This window comes from Anabrus simplex, chromosome 3, assembly GCF_040414725.1.
Source record: "Anabrus simplex isolate iqAnaSimp1 chromosome 3, ASM4041472v1, whole genome shotgun sequence".
NCBI classification, from domain to species: domain Eukaryota; kingdom Metazoa; phylum Arthropoda; class Insecta; order Orthoptera; family Tettigoniidae; genus Anabrus; species Anabrus simplex.
In genome coordinates, this window is record NC_090267.1 from 269,175,337 (window position 1) to 269,188,929 (window position 13,593).

The 13,593-nt window shown below is 39.2% G+C and overlaps 1 protein-coding gene across 4 annotated transcripts in view; it reads left to right on the top strand.

The window, feature by feature from the left end:
- Nucleotides 1-13,593, top strand: part of Orp8 (Oxysterol-binding protein-related protein 8) — a 565,732-nt gene that overhangs the window by 231,225 nt on the left and 320,914 nt on the right. For all 4 annotated transcript variants that reach the window (XM_067143024.2, XM_067143025.2, XM_067143026.2 and 1 more), the window contains one exon: nt 11,659-11,840. In XM_067143024.2, coding sequence (XP_066999125.1) covers nt 11,659-11,840 — 182 coding nt within the window. The remainder of the gene's footprint in view (nt 1-11,658; nt 11,841-13,593) is intronic.

Consider the following 13,593-nt stretch of genomic DNA (forward strand, 5'->3'; position numbering starts at 1 on the left):
ACAATTCTTTTCTCACCGAGCTCGATAGCTGCAGTTGCTTAAGTGCGGCCAGTATCCAGTAATCGGGAGATAGTGGGTTCGAGCCCCACTGTCGGCAGCCCTGAAGATGGTTTTCTGTGGTTTCCCATTTTTACACCAGGTAAATGCTGGGGCTGTACCTTAATGAAGGCCACGGCCGCTTCCTTCCCATTCCTAGGCCTTTCCTTTCCCATCATCGCCATAAGACATATCTGTGTTGGTGTGATGTAAAGCAAGTAGCAAAAAAAAAAAATATTTTCTCTGAAATGTAAGGTTTTTTTTTTTTTTTTCTTAGAAATTTGATTAGTGATTTCTACACTGTCAGCATGGTTCTTTATGAACCTCAGATTAATTTTATTGATTCTACTGAAATTATACCTTACCAGTTCTCTGTGTATTTTTATAATCTCTGCTCAGTTGTGTGTAATTTGGGGGAAGGGAAGGAGAAAATATCCCCTCAGGGGTGCAGAGCTGAAGATACATGTTTGTTACAGTTGCAAAGCTTCTACTTATCCTTGCATTGATTCCACTTTATTTTTGAAAGGCTTCTTTTGTTATTTCATTAATACTGTACCCCGGCTGTCAAGATTTTCACACCTGCATAACAACTGTCGTTTGACATTCACACCCGTGTAACGATTGTCGTTTGTTTACGCGCTCACGGATGTTGTCAAACGGTGATCAGTGCTGACAACCTCTGTATTTAGGAACTAATTGAGTGGCAAGGAAAGAGGGTTAGAAGCCGCAAAGCAGCCCTAGGCCTTTAGTTTGGTGTGGAAACACGATTGGTCTCGACTGGTTCTTGCCGTGTGGATGGTTAGGGTAGGATCTGGACAAGACCATTGGTCTGGACTCTTTCTTTACCAAAAAAAAACAAAACAGTCACTCTTTCAGGAGGCCAGATTTCTTCTCCTGTAGTCTTTGCACCTTATGACTGCAGTAGGAGATAATTGGACTCACCCTAACTAACCCTTTTCTGCTAAATATTGATGATATGGTAGCCGTTGAATATATAGCAAATAATGCTATCAAGGACTTTCAGATATGGCTCAATTCCTAAGTGACCGAGCTCGATAGCTGCAGTCGCTTAAGTGCGGCCAGTATCCAGTATTCGGGACATAGCGGGTTCGATCCCCACTGTCGGCAGCCCTGAATATGGTTTTCCGTGGTTTCCCATTTTCACACCAGGCAAATGCTGGGGCTGTACCTTAATTAAGGCCATGGCCGCTTCCTTCCCAGTCCTAACCCATTCCTGTCCCATCATCGCCATAAGACCTATCTGTGTCGGTGCAACGTAAAACCAGTAGCAAAAAAAAAAATTCCCAAGTGTTTCAGGTGCAATGAAGAGCCCAGCCAGTAATGCTGCTGTAATTACTGTCAAATGAAACATAATTTTTCAACAGAACATTCTCATCTGTCTAGCACTGATGTCAACTATTTTTGTTGGTTATTGCAACAAAACAATAGACAGGCAACATTTGTGACTTCTTCGATAAGAAAGTACAGAAAGTTAGCGGTAAAACTCCAGAGCTATTCACGCAAGTTTTATATATGGAATTCATTTTAGAGAGGAGATGTGTCCATTGCCATGGCCAAGGACCCACCAACCCACCCTAAGAAGTACATTTACTTTTATAACTTAATGAAGAGTAGTGCACACCATTTTCCATTGCTCGAATGGCTACGTGCATTGTTATTGGCTGTCGTAAAATGTGTTGTTACGTCATTGCCATTAGTGATTAGAAGCGCATAGCGTTGCCAACCCGCGAAGTAAAAGAGCACAAGTAATAGAATTACATACATATTGTATCAACAATGGACAGATGCATTGCCGTCTAGATCTCGAAGCACTATGTACCAAGAAAAACGTAATAGGCTTTGCTACTATCTATCGTTGTTAATTAAGATTTTCACAACTAGCAGGAAGAAGGTATTTCGGTTTCTGACCACTAACTCACACAGAATCCGCTGGTGTTGTAGTAAGTTCAGAAAAAAGGTAATTTTAGTACAGGGCTCATTACCCTAAGGAGTCCAGACCAAGGGTCTTGTCCAGGCCCTACCCTAACCAATGCAGACCAATGGTGTCTCCTCAGGTAACTAGAGGCCTAAGGCCGCTTTACACCTCTAACGTGGGGGCTTATGCCCCCAGACCCTCTTTGCTCACTGATAGTCTAGTTCCTAAGTAGAGTTGTTGGCAGTGTTGTGCTTCGCTCGATCACGTCGTCGGCGAGTCGTCTGCAAGAAATAAACATTGGACAGTTGTACCGCGTGTAGATACTGGCGATGCTAGGGGTAACCATGGTACTAATGTTGCATGAACACCACTGGAGTTTTAATAAGCTAGCTATAAAGTTGCTGCATTTATTGCCCTATCATTTCTTGCAAAATTCATGGATCTCTAGCTGTCACTTACTGAAAAGATGAATTCATTTTGTGCATCCAGATATTTTGTTGGGTGTAGTGTATACTTCATTGTGTTCTATCATGTTTAAGTTTGATTGTGAGAGTTTTTACCAGTCCAGTTGTGTTGTATTTTTGAAATGAATATAATCTCATCTTTTTGAATCAAGACTTTTGACTGAGTGAGGATGTAAATGCATTGAAAATTGGATACCCCCACCACTTCCACCTATCTCTTTCTCTCCAGCTGAAGATGCAGAAGCTAAGGGTTGGAAATTTTTTTCGCTGAAATCATATAATACGTATTGTTATGTTTCTTCTTCGTCTTCTTCTGGAGCCTTCTCTTCACAGAAGTTTAGGGTCTGTCATGTCTGTCAGAGTGATTTGGCATGTCTTTTTTTCGAAAGGTAATTTTGTCATTTTGTACTATACTTTCTGTATGAGAGTTGTTGAATAGTGGATATTGAATCATTGTCAGAGATTCCGTGCCCGGAATAATTTTCTCCACCTATGCCCTTGTTTTCCTTTAGTCTTGTCTTATATGATCAGTTGTATGAATCCAGAACTGTCCTTCTGAAGCTGTGACCGATGTAGGCTGCTTTCATGCATTTTCTGAGAGCACAACGTTGTTTTCATGCTGTCTACTGTGTATATCTTCAACATTCTTTGATACATCCACGCCTCAAAAACCATAAGTTGATTCAGTGAAAGTGACACTAGTGTCCAGCCTTGAACACTGTAAAGGAGCACTGATAGTTTACAGCATTTGACATCGTGACAAAAAGTTTTGAATTTGAAGTCATGTGCCAAGTCTGGTATTGAGTTCTACATCTGGATCCCTCTCTTGCATTTGACAACATCCTAGGTACTTTTGTCCAGGATAATAACAACAATGTTTATTTTCTGCTTGCTGAAAACTAAAAATGTTATTTTCTGGATGTTTATATTAAGATCAAACTCATTGATTTCTTCATTGATCCTAAATTATTTAATTGTGGGGATGGTAGAATATACCCACGGTATCCCCTGCCTTTAGTAAGAGGTGACTAAAAGGGGGACCAGGGGCTTTCATCTTAGGAGCGTGGGTTGGCAACCTTGGCTTTCTAGCCGAGTCTGGAATCGCTTCCACTTACTCGTGCCAGTCTCCTTGTTTTCATCTTTCCTATCCACAGTAACTCCTTTTGGTCAAGTTTTGTTCTTTACCAACCCCAATGATATTAGATTTGCAACGCCTATGGAGTCTTACATTTTCATATCTTTCATGGCTCTTTCCTTTCTTTTGCTGATACGTTCATTTTTTGAAGGGACCTATTCTTTCTCTCTCTCTCTCTCTCTCTCTCTGTGATTAGTGTTAAGAGAGGATGATTGCCTAGTTGTACTTCCTCTTAAAACAGTAATCACCACGGTGCAGATTTTGATGACATGTCATCTGTTTTTTCTTTGTGTCCTATGTAGTGCCCACTAAGATATTAATCCCGTATAGGAGTTTATTACAGAAATGCAAAGTTTTTAGGTCTTTTTTGGTAATTTTCTGTTTTTTTTTTAATTTTAGTTTTTTTTTTACACTTCATGCCTCTTTCGGTCATTTTCTTTACATTTTACAAAATTTTCATGGTTTTCTTTAAAATTTTGGCAATGTTTAATGACTCATAACACAGTAATTAAGCTGGTGGCCGAGAAACGATTCACGGTACAACAGCACATTGGGTACAAGAAACATCAGCAGGCTGTTGAAAATTCCAACAACCAAAAAAATTATAAATGCTACTTTCTCAGAGTATAGGGTTTTGCAAGGTGTTGTGCGATGTGTCATCATTATCATCATCATCATCGTTGACCATCTCCAGTTGCCCGGGTGTGGTGTACGAGCCCCTTCCATCTTTGTCTGTCTATGAACCACTGTTCTCTCTCAATCTTCTCTCAATCTTGTCCTCTCTCCTCAACATTTTTCTTAACCAACTCTGTCCATTTTCCTCTGGGTCTGCCCACCGGTCTTTTTCCTTTTATTTCTCTTTCATATTCTCTTCTTGCAGCCCTGCTTGCACTCATCCGTCTTACATGGCCAAAGCTGAAAAGATTTCTTGATCATCACATGGGATGTTCTGTACTGGACGAGTCAACTTTAAGAAAGAACTAGCTGATGTACCCGCGCTTCGCTATGGGATTCTCAGAAAGACTGACCTTGGGGATTTCCTAACTGAAGTTAACAAAGGCCATTACAAAAACATCAGTAGGAAAGTAGCGATGTTATAATAATAATAATAATAATAATAATAATAATAATTTCGTGCCGCTATTTCTAGCCGGGTGCAGCCCTTGTAAGGCAGACCCTTCGAAGAGGGTGGGCGGCATCTGCCATGTGTAGGTAACTGCGTGTTATGTGGTGGAGGATAGTGTTATGTGTGAGTTGCAGGGATGTTGGGGACAGCACGAACACCCAGTCGCCGAGCCAAGGGAATTAACCATTTAAGGTTAAAATCTCCGACCCGGCCGGGAATCGAACCCGGGACCTCTGGTCCAAAGACCAGCACGCTATCCATTTAGTCATGGAGTCGGACAAAGTTATCTTATAAAATACTCGATCAAATGAAAAACCGCACATTTTCTCACTTTTAATGAACAGTACTACGGTGCCAATCTAACAGTCCAAAGTTCCAGAGCTGGAATGACCAGGCCACAGACATCCGTCATCACTCCTCTGCCATAATTCTCTTAAATATGCAAACTTCTCATTCGAATCAGTGCCTCAGAGTACGGATTGAACAGCTCGAATGCTATGATGAACCAGTGTGTTATGTACCAGTAGTATCCGAAAATTTATGAACCAGAGGAATAGCATGCTAAAGAAGAAAGTTATCTAAGTTCCCATCTACTTCCCGCTAATATTCAGGCAGGCTGTTACACTCGGTACGACCGGGCGAGATGGCCGTGTGGTTAGGGGAGCGCAGCTGTGAGCTTGCATCCGGTGGATTCGAACCCTGAAGAAGGTATTCCGTGGCTTCCCATTTTCACACCAGGCAAATGCTGGGGCTGTATCTTAATTAAGGCCAAGGCCGCTTCCTTCACACTCCTAGCCCTTTCCTATCCCATCGTCGCTTTAAGACCTACCTGTGTTGGTACGACGTAATGCAATTTTCATCCTAACTATCGTAGATGTGTGGCAACAGAAGACACAAAGCCCACCACAACAAACAATGGTCAATGTAATGTTATTGTTGATCAATGCTACGTGCTTTCATTATTGTAGGCCTTCACATTTAGTTTTCTTCCGACTCCGAAATACCACTCTTATCATAGTCGCTACGATAAAATTGAATAAAACATAAATGGTCGGAAATTGTATTATCACCGGGCGAGTTGGTCGTGTGCGTAGAGGCGCGCGGCTGTGAGCTTGCATCCGGGAGATAGTAGGTTCGAATCCCACTATCGGCAACCCTGAAGATGGTTTTCTGTGGTTTCCCATTTTCACACCAGGCAAATGCTGGGGCTGTACCTAAATTAAGGCCACGGCCGCTTCCTTCCAACTCCTAGGCCTTTCCTATCCCATTGTCGCCATAAGACCTATCTGTGTCGGTGCGACGTAAAGCCCCTAGCAAAAAAAAATGTATTATCCCTAAACTACAATTTCATACAGGGCGCATAAAACTGTTTATAGTTTAGACTATAGTTTCTTATTCCCCTGGCTCGGCGTTGATATGAACTTGGCAACAAAAATACAAATTCATGAATATCTGTGTTATCAAAGACGATGCGGCAACAATGTATGACATAAATGATCGGAAATGTAATTCTATATAACTTTTGTTATGTAGTATTTATCGATAGGACCACTAATAATATAAATATTTGATGATTAAATTTTAGGCCTTCCCCTAAACTACCATTTCACTCAGCGTGAGTAAAATGATTTATAGCCTAGATTGTAGAGGCTCATCCCCCGACTTCACATACCGATTTTCATTAAATTCTCTTCAGCCGTTTTCTTACATACATACAGACAGACAGACAGACAGACAGACAGACAGACAGACAGAAATTACGGAAAAGTAAAAAGTGCATTTCCTTGTTGCTATGGACATGACCGATACAGAAATACAATTCTTTTCAAATTCTGAGCAAAGTACAGACAAAACTCTTATTTTATATATATATAGATTATATTCATTTGGGCTAAGATGAAACTATGCAAAATATTAGAGAGTATGTCACAGAAAACACTGAAGGTCGGTACATAACCAGTGTAATAATAGGGACGCTTGAGCTCGATGTACCATGCAAAATATTTTTGTTGACTTTGAAGTTCTGCAGAAAGTTAATCATTCAGCTATATGTATTCGATTCACTATTTCCATGTCGTTGCTGTGGCCTGATAGGATCTGGCATGAGGACGTGCTGTTTTTTATCACTGATGCTACCCCATATATGGTTAAAGCGGCAAAATCAATCAACTTTTATCCATGAATGATACATGCAACCCTTTTGGTGCATGGTTTGCATTGAGTGGCGGAAGAAGTGAGAAGACATTTTTTGCAGGTGGATTCGCTTATTTCAAATACTAAAAAGATATTTGTCAAATCGCCCTAACGTAAAGAAAATTTCAAATACCTTTCTCCTGTTGTTCCATTACCTCCACAACCAGTAATAATGCGTAAGGGCTCGTGGTTAGAAGCTTGTTGTTATTCTTGTGAGCATTTTTACCATCTACCATACCAAGGCTTCAAGAAAGGAACATTGCACTGGAAAAAGTTGTAACTCTGGTTAAGAAAGTTGAAGCTACATTCAATAGCGTGATTGGTGATATTGGTGAGAAGGTTTTTTAGAAATGTATTAGACAAAAATCCAGGATCCAAAACTTTTTGCATGATAGTTGAAGTACTTCCGGGGAATAGTTTTGAAACTGTAGAGATGTAAGCAAAATTGATGCCTAATGACTCGTTGCTGTTCAAGCATGCTTCTACAGTCTCTGCGGAAGTGGAAGGAATCTTGGTGTACAACGTCCTCACTGACAACTGCAGTTTCTTTACATTCAAGAATCTTTGAATGTACAGTACATGGAGAGAATAGCTGTAAATTTATTTTAGCTGAGCTGAGTGGCTCTGATGGTTAAGGCGCTGGTCTTCTGACCCCAACTTGGCTGGTTCGTTCCTGGCTCAGTCCGCTGGTATTTGAAGGTGCTCAAATACATCAGCCTTGTGTCTGTAGATTTACTGGCATGTAAAAGAACTCCTGGGGACTAAATCCCGGCACCTCGGCATCTCCAAAAAAACATAAAACGTAGTAGTAGTTAGTGGAACATAAAGCAAATTACATTGTTGTTGTTGTTGTTGTTATTATTATTATTATTATTATTATTATTATTATTATTATTATTATTATTATTATTATTATTATTATTATTATTAATTTATTCAAGGGTGTCCCGAGTCACTGTCCCCAACATACATTTATGTCATTTCATGGTGGTGGGAGTCTACATTTGCAGGTCTTGTAACATGTCAGCTAGTATCACAGTATCCTGCGCATAACATTAACTTTCCATTGATCATAATTCCTTTATCAACTTCATCAAAGGTGATTTGAAAGATAGCTGCAGAGTATAAGTTGAAAAGGATTGGAGACAGCATACATTCTTGTCTCACAACTTTTTAATATTTTTATCCCTTCAGCAACTTGGTCTCCTGGTCTCTAGTATTAATGCACATGTGTGTGCAGGGTTTTTTTTGCTGAGTAGCTCAAACAGTTGGTAGATTTGATCCTGGATCAGTCCCATAGTACTTGCAGGTGCTCAAATATGCCAGCCTCCTGCCCAGAGATTTATTGGCTTGTTGAAGGATTCCTGTGGGACAAGACTCCAGCAGCTCAGCATCACTGAAAACCACAGAAATAGTTAGTGTGATGAAAAACCAATAATAACATAATTATTGTTTAAGTATTCAAGCTCTTTGGGCCTTTTCTGTCGAGAAATTACCAATGTCTCGCACTAGTGTTGTAGTGGCCTCGTCGGTTGGTTCGTCTCACCTTTCCAAGATGCTTGCAGCTAGTGTGCTGTTGACACTACTCCAAGCCTCTTTTGTTGGACAATACAGTGACAGTGTACTTGGGGAAATGTTTATATGCACTGATATAAATCCCTGACTTTGGCTTTTATATCAAGAATGAAGTTCTCAGAAGAGAACTGTACTTTAATTTCACTGCTGGCATCTTGGAAAGATGTGGCAATCCCATTGATAAGCCCACTACCCCACAGAGGCAAACTGCTGGGAATTTCACAATTGGAAAGACCTATTGAGCTTGAATACTTCAATATTCACAATCAGTAAAATTAAATTATGGTTCCCTTTTGGGAATGTACTTTTTGAAACATCATCATCATCTATTTGATACTAGTATAGCTTCTTGATGTAAAAATCTTCTATGTCAAGCCCAATATGTTTCAGCTGATGTACCTGGGTATCATATTTAACGTAGTCGGAACTCTTTTGCATAATCATTGAAGCAGGGCAGGACAGTTTGCTGTTAGTTATAACATTTTTGAACTAAACCATGGATAGACACCCTAGTACCAAGAGCATTTTTTTTCAACCCAGATTGAGATTCGCTTATATTTTCCATATTTTGTTCCATAATCATGAGTGTAGACATTCAGAGCTTGACTCATTGGTCTTATCACCCTGTAATTGCTACATCATTTAGAATGTGATTTCTTTGGTAGGCTGGTGAAGGGGAATTTATGAGAGTCTGATGGGATGTTTCCAGCATTGTAGATGTGGTTGTACACTATCAAAAAGAAGTCATCAATATCTATCAGTTTAACCATTTCGCCATGTATTTATGTGATGTAGTTCAATGGCATTGCAATATTTTGTTTGATATAGGATTTTCTTCAGCATCCTGGATCATCTACAGTAGTTCGTCTTCGACAGTCAGGTTCTGAGTGCTCATCTCTAGAAGGATCTTCGGTGTTATTCTTCCATCCTGCCACTTTCTCTTCCTTGTCCACAACAAGTTTATTTTTACAGTCAACTAGGTCTGCCGCCATTTGTTTTTGGATATAGAATGTGATCTCTTTCATTCCTTTATGTGGTTTGAAATTGTCAGGCTTGTTTTCAAGATCTTTGGTTACTTTATGTTTTTTTTAAAGATCTATTCTTCTATTTCTGTGACAGTACAGATGTATTAACAACTGCCGTGTCCATTATCCTTGAAATGGCTTGCAGTAGACAGCAGCTTTTGCCAGATTATAAGTATTACTGCTTCTCTTACATATCGTGCATAATCTCCAAACTGAGTGAGTTGGCTGTGCAGATAGGGTCTCATAGCTGTTAGTTTGCATTCAAGAGATGGTGGATTCGATTCCCACAATTGGCAGCTGTGAAGATGATTTTCCGTGGTCCTATTTTCACACTGGGCAAATACGGGGGCTGTACCTTAACTAAGGCCATAGCTGCTACCTTCTCAATCCTAGCCTTTCACCATCCTTCAGTCACCGAAAACCTTAAATGTGTTAGTGCGACGTTAAACCACTAGCATACAGTAATACCCAAAAAATCATTTTTGGAGATGTCAGCTTCTGCCTTTCACCTATGGAATTCTTTGAATGTTTGCATAAGCTACCTCATTCTTGTTAATTCTGGATTGGTCCATTAACTTAAGAATCTTATTCATCTGATTTAATTTCTTATCTGGTGTTAAAAATGCCTAATTCAGCAGTTTCTTCAATTGTCTTCTTAAACTAATACCATGTTTTGTTGGCTTCAACCTCAGGTCTTATATCCGGATTTGAAATTATGATGGTGCCTGGTAGTAGCTTTAGACTTCCAGATTTTCAGGTTTTGTTTGTCCATTTTTTATATTTGTTGGGTTCTTTTTGCTGGATTTTCAGTCACAATTATACTCTTGGAGAAACTCATTTTTAATCTGAGGTAATGTCAGCTCCCTCGAAATGTTTGTGCATGTTTTACACAATTTCAGCAGTGATTATTCTAAAGTAATAAATGGAAACTAACAAACTGCAAATATAATTTGATGCCAAATGATATTTTAAAATTATCCAGTTCCACTAAACTGCTTTTTATTTATATTACATACGGAGGGTTGGAGTTTAATAAAAGGAAATGATGATGATGATGATGATGATGATGAAAGACTGGTGGTGGTATGATTTTATTTTTGGAGATGAAACATTACTATCTGCATCACATAGAGCACTAGCTAAGTTACAGTATTGGATCAAAGGTATTTAGATACTACTACAATGAAATTCCCTGTATTCACTATGGCAATGATGCAAGAGACATAATAGGAATTACAAGTTTTATGGAAATAGTATCAGCAGAAAGATGTGAACTTGGTAAGTTGGGGTTGTGGTAAAGCTTTAGCAGCATTAAGTATTCTGTTCATTTGTCCTGGGCAATAATGCAGTAAATATGGAGCAGATTTTCTTACACTATCCAAATTTAAATTACTTCCTTTAATATTTCAGTGCATGAAAAACCTGTATTCATGTTTAGTATTTTACATGATAAAGGAGGCTCTTCAATCTGTTCCATTTTAACATTTCAGTTAGCAATATATGTATGGAAGGTTCTTCCTGGAGAGAAAATGTTCAAAGTGTGCTTGTTGAAGCTTCTCTGGTGTGACAGCTAGTTTATGTTGGAAGAAAGATGTGGGAATTACTAATGAATGGTTAGGTGTCAAAAAACTCGGAGACTAAAATGGCATTTGATATGTGGAATACTTCATACGATCCTGTATGAGGCACATTTCAATATTCAAGTTGTTGACGTGGTTTGCATGCTGAGTTCTTAATTTTTAGGATGTATTATAATGGCATCTCTTGAGATTTTATTTTAGACTCTATCATATCATCTTTTGACGTCTAAGACCATATCAAGTTTGCAAAAGACTTAATTTTATTAAAGCCTTGTTATTTTCTTTCCTTCCCTGCACCCTTTGTTATAGATGCTTTAACATCGTTAGCTTGCTTGTTGCCCCCTTCTTTCCGTCCTCATACTCCCTGCTCACCATACAATAAACTGTTACCAAAAAGTGACCATCTAGCACTCTCGGGTGCTGTGACACCTTCATTCCAACGACTTTATCATGCTGTTGCTTACCTGGAGCGAGAATGGTCTCCCAGCCCTTTGTCTTCCTCCCAAGTTGCACCTTCCATTTGTGTGAGCCCAGCCCCTGAGCTTGGCCCCCATCCAGGTATTGTAGTTCCTTGCCCTCACCCTACAGATCTGGATGACATCAGCCAGCAGGATGCAACCTTCGTCGGGGACCACCTGAGCGGAGCTGAACAGGGGTCTATATCTGAATCAGAGTCCGAAAATTCAATGAAACGTGAAGAACTACCGGAGATGGATGACCCACCAGAGACCCCGTACATACACCGTGAGGAGGAGGAAGAATTTGGCACTGTAAGTTAAATTAGAAGTTATTTTAAAGTATAATTCTGGATGTCAGAGGTGAACTGTCGTAAACACTAAAACGAATATATTGAGGTTTTACCGTATGCAACTTGTTTTGTTCATGAATTCTTATGGGTACACTATTATGTGTGTGTGTCTTATGCAGGAATGAAGATAAGCTATGTAATACTGTTGTATGTTCAAGGAGAAGCCAGACATTAATAATGGTAAGTGATCATACCACAGTTCAACCTTATGCTATCTGCTGCACTCCTTATAGTATTGGCTCTTACGATAGTTTACCATGGTCAGAATTACCAATTCAACCTCCCTTAAACGTAGCAAAATATGTGCTTCAGCAGCTTCTTTCTGCTCTCCTGTAAAGTTAGTAAAATGTCACGATAGTTTACCTCTTGATATCCAGAATTAACCTACCTGAACTCGCACAGTGATTTTTTGAATCGGATGCTTGGTTATACCAGAAAAGTTTCTGCTCTAACATTTCAAACACTAGTAAAATCCAATTTTTTTGCTGAAGGTGCATTGCAGCTGTTGGTAACACTCTGTTATTAAGTTGTTTTGCAGTTGTGATATAAATATTCACTTTCATTTAAAACAGTGGCGGCTTGTGGCTGTAAAGTATGGTGAAGAGCTATAATCCATTTGGTTTTGAGCAACAGATTTAGGAACTACGAGGTTTTTTTTGGTTGTTTTGTACTCGTACCTCCTACCTGTGACTGGCGGAGGGTCCAGCACGTGACCAAAAATGTATACAGACCGGAGCGCTGTGTAACGTCACAGTGCGGCAACCATGTGGCTGCCTTTGCTCTGCAATGCAAAGTAGAAGTAAGATCTGTCCGGGAGACTAACAATTATGGAAGCGTGGCACCCTCGGGAAGAGCTGGACATTTTGATGTGTTTTAATTTACGACACACAGCTGTTTACTGACGCTAGAAACCGAAAAAGTTATAGTGGTAAAGAAAATATATATATTTACATTAATTGCTTTTCTTAATAATTGAACTCGCCTATTTTCTGTACATCAAGTCGATCCTCCGGTCCTTTAAAGCTGCAAACTTGTCAGTAATGTCTTCATAAAATGGTTGTTTGGTCATTAACTGCAGAAGTAGTTCTTTCTGAATAGCAATATTCCCCAAATAAGAAAGTCTCTCTTCTGAAATGGCATTTGTAAGGTATGTTTTTATATGTTTTAGGCAACAGAAGTTTCTTTCCACTGACACAGTAGTAGATGAAATGGACAGAAAAAGGGAGAACAATTTATAAGCATATGTAAAAATGTCTTTATCTTCGTGAAGCATTTGGAACATCTTTTCAGTAGAAACATGTCTGTACTTTTCATCGGCATACAAAATAATGTTTTCATTTTTTAAGCAAGTCATCCTGAGAAAGACAGATCCAAAGAAATTTTGCATGTTTTCGAGAGTGCTAGAAGGAAAGCACGTGTTGTATTCTTCAAATTTTGTGTTATCGGCTAAGCAAACAAATTTAATTTTGTCATAGTCACAAAATCTCTCCTCAATTTCCATCAAAATGTTATCCAAAATTCCAAATATAAAACTCGATACATCTGAACACATGCGTGCTGAGTAAGGGTGCTATACTCTCGGGTTTGGCGCATATCCGTCATTTTGCTGGCCTTTTCAAATATAATTAGAAAATGCTCATCGGTCCTCTTGTTTCTTAGAAGATCACATGTTCTTATTTTTGATATACAATAGTTCACATCCAATTACTTTTTTA